General features: G+C 44.5%; 1 protein-coding gene across 1 annotated transcript in view; it reads right to left on the bottom strand.

Annotated features, from left to right (window-relative positions):
• Nucleotides 1-3,405, bottom strand: part of UBAC2 (UBA domain containing 2) — a 482,592-nt gene extending 479,187 nt beyond the window's left edge. Inside the window, exon 1 of the mRNA XM_030201351.1 lies at nt 3,164-3,405. Within this exon, the coding sequence (XP_030057211.1) occupies nt 3,164-3,194 (31 nt within the window). The 5' untranslated portion in view covers nt 3,195-3,405. The remainder of the gene's footprint in view (nt 1-3,163) is intronic.
• Between the last annotated feature and the right edge of the window lie 16,313 nt (nt 3,406-19,718).

A 19,718-nucleotide genomic window follows, 5' to 3' on the forward strand; every position in this document is an offset into this window, starting at 1 on the left:
ATAGCCCAAAATCTTGACTGTCTGGGGTGCCTCCAGGACGAGGTTTGAGAACCACTGGTATAAGCAATCATTTTAGGAAGGTTTGGGGGGTTAACTCTAAAGAGTACAGAAAATAAATAAATAAGAGCTTAAGCTGGACAAGAGGGCAAAGTGAGTCATTTTGGATGGGAAAAGAAAAATGAGGTTAGAGGACTGTATTGTTTGAGAATCCATATTATGGATAATGTAAAATGAAAGTAGAAAAAAATATAAAAAGATATGACAGAAATCAGCTGCATCACTGTATCTAGATTAAATAATTCAAGGTTTATAACTAAAAGATACTTATGTTTTGAAAAGGTGTTTCTGTTTAACAGTAGTTATGATATTGTATTTCCTTCATATCATCAAGTTTCACATTTATTAAAATTTTCTACCCCACCAAAAGGTCTAAAATTAAGGGGGCAGTTAACAGTCAATGCAAAACTAGTCATGCATTCAGGGTGCAGAAATCCAATGGAGCAGCAAACAATATTAAAACCATGCTAATATACACCAAGGAAAGAGACCTCTTGCTGAATCCGTTTATCTCAAGGCATAAAACAGTAGGATAAGAGCAAGAAGAATACCAGAGTTAATAAGGAGACGTATAATCATTTGCAATAAAAAGGAGCTGATAGCCTTATCAGTCAGTGACGAGACTTCACCTACAATATTGTGTCAAAAATCTGGAAGCAACACCTCCAAAACGATATGACCATATTGGAGGTGACCCTGAGAAAGGCTACCAAGGGTGTGCACCAAAAACTATATGAAACAAGAGTTAGGACTTAAACATGGATAAGATGGTAATATCAGACACACGACTCTGAGGCAAGATGGGAGAACATGACAGTCAAATACCTCAAAACTACAAATTTGGCATAAGACACATTCTTGTGTTTTCAAGCTTTTGCGTAGATACAGTGCATGGAAGAGATGATTGAACTACATGCAGTTTTGCTCATGCTAGTGTTTAGGCAAAGTGCAAAGCAGAGATGACTGATTTATACATAGGGGCCCTTTAACTAAGGCATGGTGGGCCTACCGCACACTAAAAGGGCACTACCACGGGAAGTGCTGAGGGTTCAACGGTAGTGTTCTGCTTAGCACACGCTAATCCCATGCTGAAAAATATTTGATTTTCCAAGTTGGGAGGTATGTCTGGGGGCTGAGAGTAGGCATGTCTGTGCTTATCAGGTAACACAGGCACATTACCGCACACTAGCTAATTAGTGCAGGATTAGCACAGGAGCCCCTACAGCCTCTTAAATAGGTGGCAGTAATGGCCACGCACTATGAGTGTGGCCATTACTTAAAAAAAAAAAAAAACGAATGCAGCCATTTTACTGCCACACTAAAAGTGTCCACAATGCATGGGAAACCCATGTGCTCACAGCAGTGTCATTGGCAGTCCTTTTGTTTTTAGTCAAGGCTGTGTTAGAATTTAAATGGAGCCTAAAATTTGGGCCTGAAAATTTTATGTGCTGAGCACTGTTCTATAAAGGGTATACTTTAGGTGTCAGCAATTACACCTGCTAAAATCTGGTGTAAATGCTGGCACCTAAATGAGGCGTGGTTCAGACCAATTCTATATTTACACGTAAAATTCTGGAATGCCCCCAGAATGCCCCAAGCCATGCCTCCCAAAGTTTATGCAAGTTATGATTTACATGTGGATCATTATAGAATACAATCTGCGTGTAAATCCTAATTAAGACCAATTCACCAATAATTGGTTATTCGCAACCAATTATTAGCATTGATTGACTTGTTAAGCAATTAAGCTGTGCGCTCAAATCAGTTACGTGCGCTGATTTGTGCATTCAACTTTAGTTTATAGAATCCGGGAGTATCTGCACAATTATTATGCTCTCATATTGTGACCCATCGGTGACAGGCGGGTTATAAATATAATACATAAATAAACCTTTCACAGCAAAACTAATGTCCTAGAATAAGAGGTTAGGGTATGAAGCTCCAAAACACAAAACTGAGGAGCAATATACAAAATATTTCTTCACAGAATGGGTGATGGATGTGTTGAAGGTATTAAAGATAAAAATCGTAATGGAATACAAGAAAGCACTGCATAAAAGCACAGATCACCGATGATTAAAAGGTAAGTTGAAGCGTGGGGTCTATCACAATGCATCAAGCTTGAGGTAGGGCAGACTAGATAGGTCTTATGACCCTCGTCAGCTGTTATATTGTACAACAGAGGTAGAAACAAGATCTGAAGCAGTGGTGTGGCCTCAGCCCCCCCCCCCCCCCACCCACCCACCCACCCACTTTGGTCTCAGGCTGACCCAGCAGCAGTGCACCCTTTTGTGGCTGGCACCAACCCTTGCCAGCTGAAAACCTCCTATAAGGCTCAGCAGTTGTCAGCAATGTACCTGGGCCAACACCGGCATGCCATGCATACTGTTTGTCACAAGAACTAAGCATGTGAATCATGCCAGCATCGGCTGCAGCTGAGGGACACTGTCCCCAACTGTCAAGTTTGGTAGGAATTATGGCCACCGGAAGCGGAGGTCTTCAGCTGGCAGAGCTTGGGGATCCCTGCCAATTACGCTATTATTTTTTAGTTTTTTGGTGGGGGGGAGGCTGCGAGGGGGGGGGGAGTTTTGTGCCCCTCCCCTTTGGGCTCAGGACCACCTCAAATTGTTAGGGCACTTGGTATGGCACTGAAAGACTGAATGGTTCTGCAGACCATAAAGTAATCAGGCTGGTATCAGCAAGCTTTAATGCTCCAGAAACCAACTGGGTCTATAACTAGGTTAATGGTGACTGGCTACTGCCCTGCAAGCCCAGAAGTGCAGGCAACAATCTTTTTACAGTACAGACAGGAAAAAGCTGGTTAGACTGAACAGACCAACAATGTAACTAATACCTCAGCCCCTGGGAAAGAAGGAAGGGAGAAACAGAAAATAAAGGAATGCTGCCCCAGTTCTACATAAAGAGAGAGAAAAGAAATACAGAGGTGACACATGTCTCAGGGGAGGAAGTAACAGATTGTGGAAACACGTCTCAAGGAGACCTGTTCACGAGAGAATGAACACCTGCCTCAGTTCCTTGGGGGGGGGGGGGGGGGGGGAGAAGGACACAGAATAATAGGTTGCCTGCTTCAGTATCGGTTACCTACAGAGCCCGCTGGAGCCGGTGCTGGTAAACATGCTCCCGAAGCCGGCTCTCCTTCCTTCTCCAACCCAGATACTTTGCACTGCGGGACACCAGATCAAAAACACATCACCCGTCCTACCCACGAGTCAAACTCTCTGAGCCAGGAACAACCGCGTACGGAAAGCGGGATGGGTCAAACTTGACACGACCGCGTCCAGGAAAGCGGAAAGAGCAGAGCATTTGGCTCCCTACGGTGGTTCTTCTGGGTACTGCGTAAAAGCTTTATTTTATTTAAACCGGTTCTGCAATAAGGCTGTATGGAATAGGAAAGCAAGGCGCACGTTTCACTTTTTCTTTTCTTAATTCTAAGCACTTTCTTCTAGCTACTTTAGAGCCGGGACTATAATTCTGAGCCTCCAATTCGCAGCTCCGTCTATTGGTTCACTTGTTGTATATTCCATTATTGCCCAATGCCCGCTGATCCAGCGCAGTGACGACTTTTAGATAGGTAGGTAGCTGCCAATCCCAAATCATAGCTTTTCAGGAATATGGTATATGTGCACCGAGACCCTGGCCTGACTGGGTCCATGGGTATACTGTACTTCTGCTACGTAGCCGAAATGTTGCCCCTCTTCCTGGCTGTAAACTTTGCATCACCAGACTCAGAATCCAAACGAAATTACTGAGCCCTGGTGATTCTTTGCAGTACACCTGGATGCACTAAGCTCCGACCGAAAGTGTTCTAATAAAAATTCACCAAAAAGCAGAAAACTAATGGCATGTAGTTATCACAACATTAAAAACAGTGTATTCTCAGAATTAAAAAAAAAAAAAAAACATTCAGCACTGCAGTAATATGCAGCCGTTTTGTTGTATCGGTATTAACTATCTCGCTGCCTGTCAGTACATGAACGAGAACTGGCTCACCCAATGAGGGAAAGGGAAAATAGTTTTTTTTAAATGCCAAACTTCCCACACTTCCCTCTCTCAGCCCACTGCAAAAGTGCCCTTGGTGGTCCAAGTAGCCCCTGATCCCCAGACCCCATACCCAACCCTGATTACCCTGGTGACCCAAATGGCCACCTTCTACATCTCTCCCCTGATCCCACCAAAAATACCCTGGGGGTATTTGCCAGGAACTTCCTGCCTCCTTGGATGATTAATCCTCCTGTGTACCTAGACATAAGGTTTCATGAGTGAGCCTGTGAATGCCAGGCCACTCACTGACTATCCAGGTCCAGGAATAGCCAGCGCCCGAGAAGTCCTCCTCCACTGCAATCTGAAGCCCCACGTGGGTCGAGAGAGCCCATGCAAGTGGAACATCTTCTCCTATCCACTATCCTTTACTGTGGAAACAAAGGCCACTATGCTCTAGCCTGTCCTAAGAAATCAGGAAACCGTTGGCCGTAGTCCTGGCTGGGGAGGCAGGATGTGGCATAAAGAGAATTCTCCCTAGAAACAACTGTTGGTACCAGCTCTCTTGTCAACCCAACTGGAGATCTGTATGGAAGCCTTAATTGATTCAGTTGCAGGTGGCAATTTCATTGATGAAGCTCAGTACAATGCCATCAAATTCCTACGCAAGTATTACCACAACCAATCTCAGTGTCTTCAGTCGTCATTCAGATTCGGGGGATCTCCGAGCCAGGACAGTTCCCATTTAAGTCCATATTAGGATCCTACTTCCTGTTCCGGGGCAGAGCAATCAGGGAACCGGCGGAGCCGACAGCCGCACAGCTGCTCCCAGCACCCCAGCAGGTAAGAACAATGTACCCGGGGGGGGGGGCTTAGAGATGATGCACTGGGGGGGGCAGTGGCGTAGCCAGACAGCCAGTTTTGGGTGGGCCTGAGCCCAAAGTGGGTGGGCACAAATTTTTCTCTGCTCCGCCCTACCTCCACCTCAAAATATAAATACTTTAGCTATTGAGGATCCTCAAGCTCAGTCAGCTGAAGACTTTCTCTGAAGGTGGCCAGAACTCTCTTTTGTCAAGCTTGGCAGGCAGCAGCAATGACCCTAAGCCACTGATGCCAGCACCCCACACATGCTTAGCTGTTGATGGCTCAAGGATGCTGTTGCCAGAGCTTGGTAGAAGGGAGTTCTGGCCGCCTTTGGAGAAGGTCCTTAGCTGGGGATGTCTGGGAATCCTCACCAGCTATACAGCGAGGATTAGGACTGGTGTTAGACCTGCTTGGGCCGGGGGGCCAGGTCAGAAAACAAAGGAGGGCTCCCCTCCCCGATTCCCTCTCCTCTTTGCCTCTCATCCAATTTCCCACCTGCCATTACTATCACACCAACAGACCCTCACCAAATACAGAACAAGGGATCACAAATTAGAAATAAAAATATTTAGACATAAATTGAAAAGGAACCCCAAGAAGTTAAACATAGCATTACTGCAACACTGGAGACATAAAACAGAGATGCATTTCCTTCTCTACAGAACACAGTACAAAGACATTTGCTATGCACATTTCCAAAAGCTAACATATTCCATTTAAAACATTCAAAATAAAATGCTTTGTTTCTACCTTTGTTGTCTGTACATTTTATTTTTCCATCTTGCTGGTTCAAATTTCTCTTTTCTGCTTTCCTCTCTGTTGTCTGCTAATTTTTCTTCAAGTGGCTGCAGTCCATTTGTCTTTTCTCCTCTCTCCTGTTTGTTCCCTCACTATTCCTGCCTCTGACATATTGATCATTCCTTTGTAGCTCTTTTCTGCCTCTCTCTCACCCTTCTTCATCTCCTTTTTACTTTTCAACTACCTATCAAATTTCCATCTTCTTCTTTCACCCACTTGCTCTCCCATTCCCCATCTTATTCCTCCCCATCTCTACTTTCTCTTTTATCTTTAATCTACTTCCCATTACCATATTTCTACCCTCTGTAATCACTATCTCTCATTCATTTCCTTGCCACTCCCTCCTCCCCCTCTTGGCCTCTCCCACAGGGTTCCACCATTCCCATCGTCTTCCTACCTCCACCCTTCTAACCAGCATCTGATCCCCTCCCCACCCCACCCTGGTGGCCTTATATTTTCCTGCCCCTTCTCTCTTCATTCCTGTCCTCTCCCCCATGGCCCAACATTTCCCCACCACCACCACCTACTGTGTACCTCTCCCTCCTTCTCATCCACCCCCATGTCTATCTCCCCCTCTCATTCCCACTGTCCACCATCTCTCTCTCTCTCCCTTTCCTTTGTGTTCTGGGTCCAACATCTCTCTCCCCTTCCCATACAGCATCTCTACCTTCCTCCCCTCTACCATCATTTCTAACATTTCTCCCTTCCCTCCACCCCTATGTTCAAAATTTCTCCCCCTCTCACCACCTATCCCCTCTCAATACAGCATGTCTCCCTCCCCTCCACCTCATATGCAGCCAATACTTCTCCCTTCCTCACCCCTCCACCCCTTTGCTGCATCTCTCCCTTCTTCCCTGTGCAGCATCTCCCCCACCCACCATGTCTCATCTTTCCATCTTCCCTCCTCCCTGTGCAGCATCTTTCCTTCCATCTTCCCTCCCCCCTGTGCAGCTGCTGTCTCCATCTTCCCTCCCCTGTGCAATATCTTTTCCCCATCATCCCTTCCCCCGTGCAGCAACTTTCACCCCATCTTCCCTCACCCTCCTTGCAGGCTCGCCCAGCAGCGATTCCGGTCGCTGCAAGCCGAGCCTGTGACCGGAATCGCTGTGCAGGAAGGAACACTGCTGCTGGGTGGGTCTGACCCCAAATTGGGTGGGCCCAGGCCCACCTGGGCCTGCCCGTGGCTACACCCCTGGGAAGGAGATTGTTGAGCTGCAGCCGGCAGGCAGCATGTGGGAATCGTGAGCCGAGCCTGCGACCAGAATCGCTGTGCAGGAAGGAACGCTGCTGCTGGGTGGGCCTGACCCCTAATTGGGTGGGCCCAGGCCCACCCGTGGCTATGGCTCTGCCAGGGGGAGGACAGTGCACCTGGAGGTGGTGCCCAGCGGCGCTCTGCCCCGGGTGGTAGCTGACCAAGGATGGCAGTGGCCATCTGCTCAATTCACTCCTCAGTTGTAGGTCCTTACCCCATCTTATGACAAAGAAATTCTGTCACATACCAACTCAAATTGCCTGGTAACCTGCGGATACATAATGCTTTCCATGTGTCCCTTCTGAAGCCTGTGGTCCTAAGAGAATCTGACTCGATTCCACCTTCCCCGAGACCTGTGGTTTCCGCATCTGATGAGCATGAGGTACAGAGCATACTGGATGCCCAAAGACTACGTGGAGAATTACAGTCTCATTTCCTGGAAAAGATTCAGACCTGAAGACAACTCCTGAGAACCTGCTGCTCAAGTCCATGCTCCTTTGCTGGTAAGGTGTTTTCATAGCCTCTTTCCTCATAAACCAAAACCTCGCATTTAGGGAAGGAGAGGCCCTAGAGGAGGGGGTGCTGTTATGGTCCTACTGTGACTCCGAGGCTGGATCGCGCTGCCAGCGCATGGTAGGGGAAGCCTTCCATGCAAGCTGGATGATTGCTGGTGCATGGCAGGAGGAGCCTTCCATGCAGCATCACGGGACCTGCATCGCAGCTGCCAGCGCCCAGTGGATGACGTCAGACGCCAACTTTGGAACGGGCCATTCTGGCGTACCGACTGGTCTAGGTCGGCCTTCTGTGAGACAGAGAGCTGGTCACCAAATGGAACTTGCAAGGGCCCAGCCTCTGTCGAGACCTCTGGCCCAAAGTCGTCTCTTTGGACCAGTGCAACAGTCATGGGGACCCACTTCTTCAACAAATTAATGAGGAAGATCTTCACTTTGCCTTCTTGACCAGTTGGGTCACCTTATAATTGACAGTCCTGTCTTTTCCAAGTGCGAAGGTCTTTTCATAAGGACCTTTCCACTTGCATAATAGTTCACTGTCTGAGGAGGGTAAGAGGACTAAGACTCTGTCCCCTGGTTGGAAGGTTCTCTGTACTGCCTTCTTATTGTAGGCTTGAATTGCTTGACCCTTCTCTAGGCAGAGCTTAGCTGTCTCATTGGCTTCCTTCAGCCTCTCCTGCACGGTGAGCACATATTCAGCCAGGTTCCTTTCCGGGCTGGGTTCCTCTGCCCAAACTTCCCAACCCACATCCAGCATTCCTTTATGAGGCATATTTTCAAAGCACTTAGCCTTCCAAAGTTCCATAGAAAGCTATGGAATTTTGGAAGGCTAAGTGCTTTGAAAATAGGCCTCTTAAGTCTCCTCCCATATAGCAGCTCAAATGAAGAGAATCCTGTTGAACTTTGGAGTACCTCCCGGATGGCAAACAGTACATACAGGAGTAAAGAATCCCAGTTTTTCCCATATTTGGCCAAAAACCTCTGCAGCATCTGCTTAAGAGTCTTGTTGAAGCGTTCCATTAGACCATCTGTCTGCAGATGATAAATGGATGTCCACAAGGTCTTTACTTTCACCAGAGCATACACTTGCTTCATGACACTGGATTAGTGCTGTCTGATTCACTAAAAAAAAATTTTGATTCAGTTCAATTTGATTCACTCATATGAATTGGTTTTCTGATTCAATTTGATTCAGCTTAACTGAAATATAGGGGCCATAGCCTCAGACCTATGCTAATATTATAACAGACAGAATAACACAAACTGGCAGCAGCAATTGAACATTTTAAATATTCAAGAAACCATTTGCAATTAAAAGTTAAACTGCACAAGCCTCTACTTCTCTAAAATACCTACACTATCTCCACAATTATTGTTCAGTATTAAAATTAAGTTAAAAACATACCCCACCACCACAAAAAAAAGGGTCCGTCATGAATAAATAGGACATGATATCAAATTCAAATATATGTTTTTAAACAGTGATCCTAAACCTAACATATTGCCAGAGGAGACCAAGAACCAAAACTTTTACAGAGAACATACCCCAAGAATCCTTCCACTCCTGTACTCCCCTCCTTCCCTATAAGCCCACCTGACTGTTTCCACCCACCAAAATAACACAACAGATGTACAGATCAAATCAGTACCAAAAAAGTAAAGTCATAAACAACACAGTTTATACCAAGTTGTTTAACTACTCTTAGGTTTTGCCTTTGGGTTTAACAAGTAATACCATGTGTTTTTCCCCTCCACCAGATTTGTTCCTCCTTGATGTTAAACAAGAAGCTAAGAAATTATTTTCTCTGGTCTTACAACAATGACATCCCATCAAGCTATGCATCATCATTTGGAAAACATAAATGCCACTGAGCTCCAACTCTTCTACTGCTGCTTTATCTTAGCCATCATTATTCCCAGGACACATCTATATACATTATTCAATATCTCTCTTATAAACAGTAGTAATAAACAATATTAAGTGCATTTTGATAATATACCACTGCATCCCACAAACCATCTTTCTCCTTTGATCTAGATACAGGAGAAAAAGATTTTAAATGCTCCCAGGTTTCAACCTAATTCATGCTTAATGTGGAACGTAAATGTCATAAGTAAATAAATAAATAATTAAATAGGTAGAAACTCTAAATGTTGAGCACCTGATTCTCATAACATGATGGCTGTTTTAGTGGCCCTTTACCAGGAGAAAACAAATCTCTGCATGAATATCACACGTGCTACTAGGGTGTTTTTATAACCAGCCCCTCCAAATGACACACTGATTATGATCTCTCTATATAAAACGCACTTCCAACATTCAATGAGGCCAAGTTTCCCAGCCTTCCAAGTAGTTGGTCGTGGTGTAGATCAGTTTTCCACCATGAGTGCCTGCCCCGCCCTCGCGTCACATCGTGATGACGTAGAGGGCGGAGCACATACACTCGACGAAACAAAAAGCACACCCGCTCCCATACCACACACGATGATGTCACATGCAATGCGAACGCAAACGACAACCAAGAAAGAGAGCGAGGGAGGGACCGAGCCAGCCACACTGACCGTCACAGGAAGGGAGAGACACAACCAAAACGTAAGAGGAAGGGAGGCAGGCACGCACACAAGCAGGCAGGCAGCCTGAACGTCAGAGGGAGGGAGGGAGCGAACGAACAAACCAGCCAGCCAGCCACAACGTGGGAGAGAGGGAGCCAGCCAGCCACCCAGCTTCATCATGGCAGTGGGAGGGAGGGAGCCAGCTACAACAACACAGTGGGAGGGAGGGAGCCAGCTTGAACAACACAGTGGGAGGGAGGGGGACGACCCTAAAAGTCGGAGGCAGAGGGACTCAGGACCCTGAAGCAGGGAAGGGGAGGGAGAGGGCAGAAAAAAGAAAAGGGGAAAGGACAGGGGAAGGAATACAGGGGGGAGAAGGAAAGAGGGCGGGAGATGGAGGGGGGGCACCTGCCACACACACTCCCTCTAACACACACACACACTCCCTCTAACACACACACACACTCTCTCTCTCTCATTCTCACACACACAGCCTCACTCTATGGCAAACAAACACACACATAGTAACATAGTAACATAGTAGGTGACGGCAGAAAAAGACCTGTATGGTCCATCCAGTCTGCCCAACAAGATAAACTCATATGCGCTACTTTATATGTATACCTGACCTTGATTTCTATCTACCATTTTCAGGGCACAGACCATAGAGTACGGAACTGACATTACCTCAACTCAGCACTCACTGAGATCTCTGGGATGCACAATCGCACATTCACTCTGTCTCTCTCTCACACACACTCACTCACACACACACACACAAAGAAAACCTTGCTAGCGCCCGTTTCATTGGTCTCAGAAACGGGCCATTTTTACTAGTTTATAATAAATTACTATTCTAGCTATGAAACGTTATACTGTTATTATACTTCCTCCGTGTACATCAATATGCTGCACAAGCCAGCATGTTTGAAAATATAAGTGGGATAAAATAAAAATGCTACGAACAATAAAGAACAAAATGGATGAAGCAACTCAGCTCATACGTTTGTTTGCTTTTTTTGTGTGTGTACAGGGATGACGGTTGCACAGGGGACGGGAGAGAGAGGCTACCATAATTGGCTTCAACTTTTTTATGTCATCTCGTCCCCTGTTCTCATCCAACCTCCTTGCTCCTTTGCATTGGTGGCTTTGGCAGCTGTCGGTCCGGCTCCCCTGGTGTCAGTTCCTGTTCCGGGGCAGAACCAGCAGCCTGTGCCAATAGAGAAACCAGCAGCGGCAGCTTCGGTGAGAGCAGGAGGGAAGCAGCAGCAGCGTCTTTGGCTTCAGTACAGTGGGAGTGAGGGAAGCAGCAGTGGCTTTGGCTTGGGTGACAGCAGGAGGGAGGGAGAGAGGGAATCAGCAGCAGCAGCAGCGGCTTCTGCTTAATTGACAGCGGGAGGGAGGGAAGTGGGGAAGTCCCGAATCGGAACTCCTGATTTTTTTCTGAAATGAAGCGATTCAAATCAATTCACCCAAAATGAATCGACAAATCGATTTGAATCATGAATTGGACAGCACTACTGGACATAAAGGTGTTGCCTTGGTCAGTCAATATTTCAGCAGGGATCCCCATTCTGGAAAAGACTCCCCACAGTACATTAGCCACTGTGGTAATTTTCATATTGCACAGGGCAATGGCCTCTGGGTAGCAAGTGGCATAGTCCAAAATAACCAGGATATATTTATTGCCATGGGTGGTACGTTCTAAGGGTCCTATGAAGTAAATTGTTACTCTTTCAAATGGGGTGTTGACAAGGGGCAGGTTGGGCAGGAGTGACAAAAGAGCTCAACTTGCTTGAATATCCCCAGCCAGAAAAACTGGGCCAGAATCCACTCCTGTGTCTTCTCTTTCCCCAGGTGACCTAACTGGTGATTGTGGGGTAATTGAACTACCTGTCTATGGTAGAGTTGAGGGACTAGCAGTTGCTCTATCTCTTCCCCCTCTAGAATTCCCTTGGACACCCTATACAACAAGTCATTCTTTATTATAAAATATGAGAGTACTGCCTTAGAGGAGTTCTAGTTGCCATGGGATTCCCATCTACCGAAACAACCCTAACTCGGGCTGCTCTAAGGGACTCATTCTCTCACTGTGCTATTTTTAAATTCCCTGTGGCTTCTTTGCTACTCCATTCAGGTAGGCTGTCTAAAGAGTCTGGGGTGTCTGAACTGCCATCTTCTTCTCCCATCTCTGGATCTCCATCCACTGCAGCTCCTAGATTCAGAGAGCAATGCAGTTTCTCTAACCACCGCTGGCAGCGGGATTTAGGCAACTTTGGGGTTTCGGTATACAAGTCAGGATCCTCCAGCGGGAAGATCTCAGGGAAGGATTCTTCCACTTTCTTTGGCCCAAAACTATTGGGTAAGGTAGCCAAGGCAAAACTGCCACTTCCAGCTGAGCTTGCACTACAGGTGTTTTAATGGATATTTGAGATGTTGGATACTGCTTCTGGTAATCATGTATGCGTGCTAGGGTCACAGTCCGCTCGTAATTCAATTGCAGATGATTATCTCTCTCCAACTAAGAGTCTTAACGCTGCCAGAGTCTATTAGTGCTTGACACAGATGTCCTTCAAGTTGAACTTGTAATACACAATTTCTACCTCCTGGATGGAAAGCTTCCACAAAATTGCAAAGTCATTTGTGGCTACCAAATCCATATCCATGACATCTTCAGTTAGATCCTGGCCGTCTTTAGCTATATGACCTCTTCCCCCACACCTGAAACAGGTAGGGGAGTACGTAGGGTTAACATATTTGTGGAGACAAAGAAAAAAGGACACAAAAAAAATAAAATGCCACCCCTCCCCATGCTACATCAAGCCCCCGCCCCACCACACAGTCACCTTGATCCCCTAAGAAAGCCAGATTCTATAAGCAGTGAAAATACTGGTAAAGTAACAGAAATGCATTTTCTTCTGTATTCTGCTAAATACAAAATTAGAAAAGATATATATTTCCAAAAAAAGCAAACATCCACGAACAGCATGTCCCCCTTTCCTCTCCACTCCTTACCAGCCTCTTCTATCCATGTGCTGCATTTCCCCCTTTTCCCTTCCCCCCCCTCCATATACATGTCCCCCTCACCAATCTTTTTTACCAGCTCCCCTCCCTGCACCTACATGCCAACATTTCTACAGCCTCCCTCCCTCCATCCACCTGCCCTCCACGAACCTACCTTAACATGCCCTGGTGGTCTAGTGGCCTCTTTGGGGCAGGAAAGAACCCCACTCTTTCCTGCTTACTGCCGCTAATCTGCTCACTATCTCCACCAATTCTTCAGAATGACTGCCGAGACTTCAAGCAACGGACAGCAAAGAGTAGGGTTCTTTCCTGTCCTGAAAAGGCCAGCAGACCACCAGGGTGTCTTAAATTATGTTCAGGGAGAGCCAATATTTTATGGCAGATTAAAATTTTTTGAACAACTGTTCTACTCCCATTTGCATAGACACACACAAAAAATGTGGGTAGACCAATAAAATTCAAACACAAGGGATCTGTTTTATTGGTGTCTAAAAGTACAACAAACTGAAGGAAGACTTGACATAGTCCTGTGTTCTGGTGCAACAAACGCCTGCGTCAAGAGTCAATAACAATCTAGTCAACATTTGTAACACAGGATTCAACGATTCCAAAACAGAAATAACAACTGTGGCACCATCTAACTAACCATGGCATGGTGACTTAAAATAGCAGCAGTATATCAACCGCACAGGAACACATGAAGTGTAAAACCGCTTACAAATATAATAGCAGCAAAATTGCAAAAAGCTGATAAGCAGCTTTATCGAGTCTACTCTACAATAGGCTATTGTTTTGGTTGGAAGAATAAAGACTTTCATTTTGGAATCTTTATTCTCTTGGCCAGACTCCTTTTGTTTGACTGAACGAAGCATAGTGTCAGGAACACTTTGTGAGGACATTACAATGACAATTCTGCACGGATATCAAGGGGAAGATAATTCCAACAGAAAGGGTCTGTGAAATAGAAAGCATGGTGTTTAGTGGATAGGTTGTAAAGGCTTATGTTGGGGTTGCAGTTCTTCCTTCCCTAGGCCTCCTTAATCCCACTCTAGCTCTGCCTTTTATACTTCCTGGTTCTAACTCCACCCCTTACATCTCACTTCCTCCCTCAGTGGGACTAGTAGTTTTAAGGAGGCTCAGGCTATCTAAGGAACTATTCTTAAGGTGAGGGGCAGTGTTCTGTATACCCCCTCACAAAGGGGACCTTAGTTTTCTAAACGTAGAAGCTCAATATTTTTTTTAATATTGGCTTTTACTATAATTAGCATATTAAATGAGCTAGAGATCAAGGTTTCTCCTGTCTTGCACCAAGTTTGTGGAATTAAATTCCTAAATATATTGAGCAGAAATTATGATAGAAAAATTCAAGCCCTTGCTTAAAAGTGTTTATTATTGTCAGTCTTTTAATATTGTTAGTGTTGTAGGTGTAAGAATTTTATTAATATTCTGCAAGTGGAACATTTTTAGAAAGTGAAAGTGATTATTTGATATGACAATGATTAGGTCTTTCCTATCTGGTTAATTGGAGTTCTTTTTCTGCTTATTAAACTTGTACTCTTACACAGTTTTAATTGTAAACTGCCTTGATCTGGTCAATCCAATTTACAAGACCATATATTAATTGTATGGGGACCCATATCAGCTAAGTATACATACAATGTCCCAAACACTAAACCCTAGAAATACTTGTTAAATAGTTTCATATCCACAAGTAGTATTTATCATGTCAGGACTTCACCATATCAATCTAGATGAGTGCAAATGTTTTAGAAGGGGATCATCAGAGTATACTGCAGCACACACCATACGAACATTGTGTTCCTTCGAAATAATGGTTGTGGCGCAAATCATAATTTATCCACTTATTTAGTTTGTTAACTTGCTTTCTGTGTATTTAAACTTCATTTCCAAAATCATGCCAAAATTAGACTATTAACGTACAACATCACTTAATTTAACTGGCAGCAAATTTAGACTTGTGAAGTTATATACCTCCCCTTTTACAAAGCCGCACAGCAGTGCCAACACAGTCCATTCACTTTGAATGGGCTGTGTCAGCATTACTGCAGTGGAAGCTGCTAGCGTGACTTTGTAAAAGGAGGGGATAGTAACCGATTAAGCTTTGTAAGTTTAAGGGCATAGGCGGTCGGTGGCCCAACTGTTTGGGGAGGCTAAAGGGGGTGGGGTTAGGGGTGGGGCCAGGGGTGGAGCTTAAATCCATAATTGTCTGATAACACACATAAAAAATAAATAAATAAAAAGTCACAATTAATACCTTTTATTAAATTTAGATATTAGATATGTATCATATGTCAAAGAATAAAGTGGTTGCTCAAAGCATATACTAACCACAATCGTAACTACAAAACACTATGCACAACTTTGTGCAAAAACACATTCAGAACCTTACTGTACCATACATATTACACTGGGGCAGAACCTAATACACCAATATACCACCCATACGGAAAATGCAGACCGTCAACAATATGAAACAAGGATCATAATATCACAATTCTCATGTAGAGCCACAAAACATCCTAATTCATGATTAATGTGGAATAAAATGCCATACATAAGTAAATAAATATAAACATTTAATGTTGAGCACCTGATTCTCAAAGTGGACATATTCCAAACACTATAATGAAAATAACATTATCTTTTCTACCTTTGTTGTCTGGTGACTTTGTTTTTCTGATCATGCTGGCCCAGTATCCAATTCTGCTGCTATCTGTCCTCTTAACTCCATTTCCAGGGCTTCCTTTCCATTTATTTATTTACTTTCTGCCTTTCTTCTTCATTTCTTGTCCTCGCTCCCCTGCCCCCCCATCCAGCCATCCATACCCACCCATTGATTCTTTCCTCTCCCCTGCCCCCCCTCCAGCCATCCACACCCACCCACCCATTGATTCTCTCCTCTCCTCTCTGTTCCCGGGCAGATTTTCTAACAGGAGCTGCTCATCCAATCAGAGAGCTCTATTTGAATGCAGATTAACATACAGAAACTCTAATGGGAATTTTTAGTCAAAAACACTAGCTAAACCCTTCGTTTTTGGATCAAAGTTCACATTTTTGATCAGAGCCATGCCCTAACATTAAGGCTGTAAACATTTCCAACAATTTTTACCCATAAATATGCAAAAGAGAACCTCCCAAAATCAGACTAATTTGCATATGGCTTGAGCAAATTTGAGTACATAGCATACCAATCCCACTTCCTAGCACCTAAATTCTGCAATTAGATTTAATGCAAATACTTTTAAAACTTATTTTTAGCACTTTTAAAATTTCAGGGGTCAGTGCAAGTCTCTTTGGTGTGAATTGCTCATATGCAGCCAGGAATTCATGATCCTAGTTAAATATCTCCCTGGCAACCCAGGACACCTCCAGCCAACCCCCCTCCCCTGCTCTTCTCTCCCAGCAGTAAGATGATCAAATTACAACTGGTTATACACAAGGCTAGAGACGGCTTTCACTGCTGCTGCTGCTATCCCAGAGCAGCAGGACTTGCAGGAGAACTACTACTAATACTATTTAGCATTTCTATAGAAACAGCTGATCCATCCTGCTGTGGCTGGAGAGGTATAGCCTCCCCAAACCTCTTATACTGGGCGCCTATGTTTAAGGGCCTCTCTTTCAAAGCCGCGCTAGAGATTCCTGTGCAGTAAATGAGAGGAAACCCATTCAGTTCCTATGGTCTTCCTCACATTTGTTGCACAGGAATCACTAGCACAGCTTTGTAAGAGAAGCCCTGAGTGCTTTGAAAATGAGCCCCTTTGTGTCTTGAAATTACAAATAATAAACCTGTGCATACAGTATAGCACTAATCTCTGATGAGCTCTCATTATTTTTATTTAAAATTAAATAATTAATCCTTGTTGTTAATCTTTGTTTTCCTGTACTAGATGAATTATATGCATGAAACCTTGGTTATATTAAATAGTCTAATTGCTCAATGATGTTTTATCATTTACTGCAAACATGGGATATTAAACTAAGCAATGTAACTATCCTGCAAAATCTATTAGCATTCTAGAGAATTTGATTAACATGCACAGCTCACCATATGCAGGTTTTATTACAGCTGCTACCATGAAAATTTCAGTTTAAAAGAATTTGAATGTCTCAAAGAGCAAACTGGAATATCTGATTCTGGAGGCAATATTATAACAGAATGTAATATGGCAAGCGTTCTGTCATCATTTTATTCTGTATTTATGACTGGAATGCAGATGTGAGAACTAGAATATATTTCAGAACTGGGAACTCCCACAAACTACATTTTTCAAATGCCATGTGGTTTTCAAAAAACAGAAAAGCATTTATATCTGACACATATTTGAATCCTCACAAGAAACAAGAGATATATTATTTTGCTGCTATTTCTCTGAAAATAATTATGCCAAATAATTGTTTGCTATAGAACAGACACAAATGTATAAAATGTGGAAAAGTGATATTTAACCAAGGTGTATACTCAGTGTTTTGATTGTGAAAAATTGATAGGCGTGTAACAATTAGCCCTAAATTTCCACGCTGAAGAACAAAATGTCATTAAAAGTTAAAACTCTGGTGGGTCACATGATGGAAATACTTAAGGACACAGTTCAAGGTAGAATGGCTAAGGAACCTGCTAAGCACTCCATCCAGGCACTCTGGGCTGAGCAACCTGCTCAAGCTAAAATGGTTATAGTGAAGACTGAATCCAATGCAACAAACCAGGGCTTCAAAGAGTTAAAAGGACATGGGTAGAAAGCCTTTAAATTAATATAAATAAAAGTTTTGTATGAGACGAAGAAATTCTCAGAACAGTAACTCACCCAAGCTGAATGCCTCCCTAAGGTCAAAGGCTCTTCCTAGAGGGTGGATAAGTTGCTCAATCATCAAAAATCTCCTATGTGTAAATGTGAGCATACATTGTGCTCCCAATCTATATACGTGAGCCAAAGCAACTATAACAAATAATATAGCCAATGTAACTACTTTCACAAAAACTGTAACAATTCAAACATAAAACTTCACAAAATAAAAAAACATAGTAACATAGTAAATGACAGCAGATAAAGACCTGTACGGTCCATCCAGTCTGCCCAACAATATAAACTAATTTTACATGATATGTGATACTTTATATGTATACCTGAGTTTGATTTTTCCTTGTCATTCTCAGGGCACAGACCATAGAAGTCTGCCCAGCACTCTTCTTGTACTAAAAGTTCTGAAGCTAATGTCAAAGCCCCTTAAAATTTACATTAAAGCCCATCCATATTTATTCAGTCACGATCAGGGCGTAGACAGTAGAAGTCTGCCCAGCACCAATATTGCTTCCCAATTACCGGTGTTGCCACCCAATCTCCACTAAGATTCCGTGGAACCATTCCTTCTAAACAGAATTCCTTTGTGTTTATCCCACACGTGTTTGAATTCCTTTACCGTTTTCATCTCTACCACCTCCCGCGGGAGGGCATTCCATATATCCACCACCCTCTCTGTGAAAAAATACTTCCTGACATTATTCCCGAGTCTGCCCCCCTTCAACCTCAATTCATGTCCTCTATTTCTACCGCCTTCCTGTCTCCGGAAAAGGTTTGTTTGCGGATTAATACCTTTCAAATATTTGAACATCTGTATCATGTCACCCCTGTTTCTCCTTTCCTCCAAGGTATACATGTTCAGGTTGGCAAGTCTCTCCTCGTACGGTTTGCAAAGCAAATCCCATACCATTTTTGTAGCTTTTCTTTGCACCGCTTTCAGTCTTTTTACATCTTTAGCAAGATACGGCCTCCAAAACTGAACATAATACTCCAAGTGGGGCCTCATCAACGACTTGTAGAGGGGCATCAACACCTCCTTTCTGCTGGTTATACCCCTCTTTATGCAGCCTAGCATCCTTCTGGCAATGGCCATCACCTTGCCACATTGTTTCTTCACCTTTAGGTCCTCGGATACCAACACCCCAAGGTCTCTCTCCTGAGTCGAGCTTACTAATCTCTCCCCTCCTATCTGGTATCTCTCTTTTAGGTTTCTGCACTCCAAGTGCATCACTCTACACTTCTTGGCCAGGGCCGTGCCGATGCGGTAAGCGAGGTAAGCGCCGCAGGGGGGCGCCCACCTCTGGAGGGCGCCGCCGCGGTGCTTACCCTCGCCCCGCCGAGGACTTTAAATCTTTTGGCACCAGAGAGGGAGGTGCCGCCGCTCCCGCTGCTCTTCATGATCCTGGCACCCCCCCTCCCGCACCAGCCCTTTAAATTTATTTGCCGAGCGAGCACAGCACCTCGTGTGCAAGTAAAAGAAGCGGATCCGATCATCTCATTGGGCCTTCCTTCACTGTCCCGCCCTCCTCTGACGCAACTTCCTATTTCCTCTAGGGCGGGACAGTGAAGGAAGGCCCAATGAGATGATCGGATTCGCTTCTTTTACTTGCACATGAGGTGCTGCGCTCGCTATCGCGTCGGCATTGGCAATTTCTTTTTAAAGACGGGTGGCAGGGAGAAGACGAGGCAGGGTGAGGGTGGGGGACAGATGGGGTGACCGTGAAGGTGGGGGGGGGGACTCGGATAGCAGAAGGGACTGGGTGGGAGACAGATGGGGTGAGGGGGACTCGGATGGGCAAAAGGTACTGGGTAGGAGACAGATGGGGTGAGGGGGACTCGGAT

Source organism: Microcaecilia unicolor, chromosome 4 (genome assembly GCF_901765095.1).
Source record: "Microcaecilia unicolor chromosome 4, aMicUni1.1, whole genome shotgun sequence".
Classification (NCBI taxonomy): domain Eukaryota; kingdom Metazoa; phylum Chordata; class Amphibia; order Gymnophiona; family Siphonopidae; genus Microcaecilia; species Microcaecilia unicolor.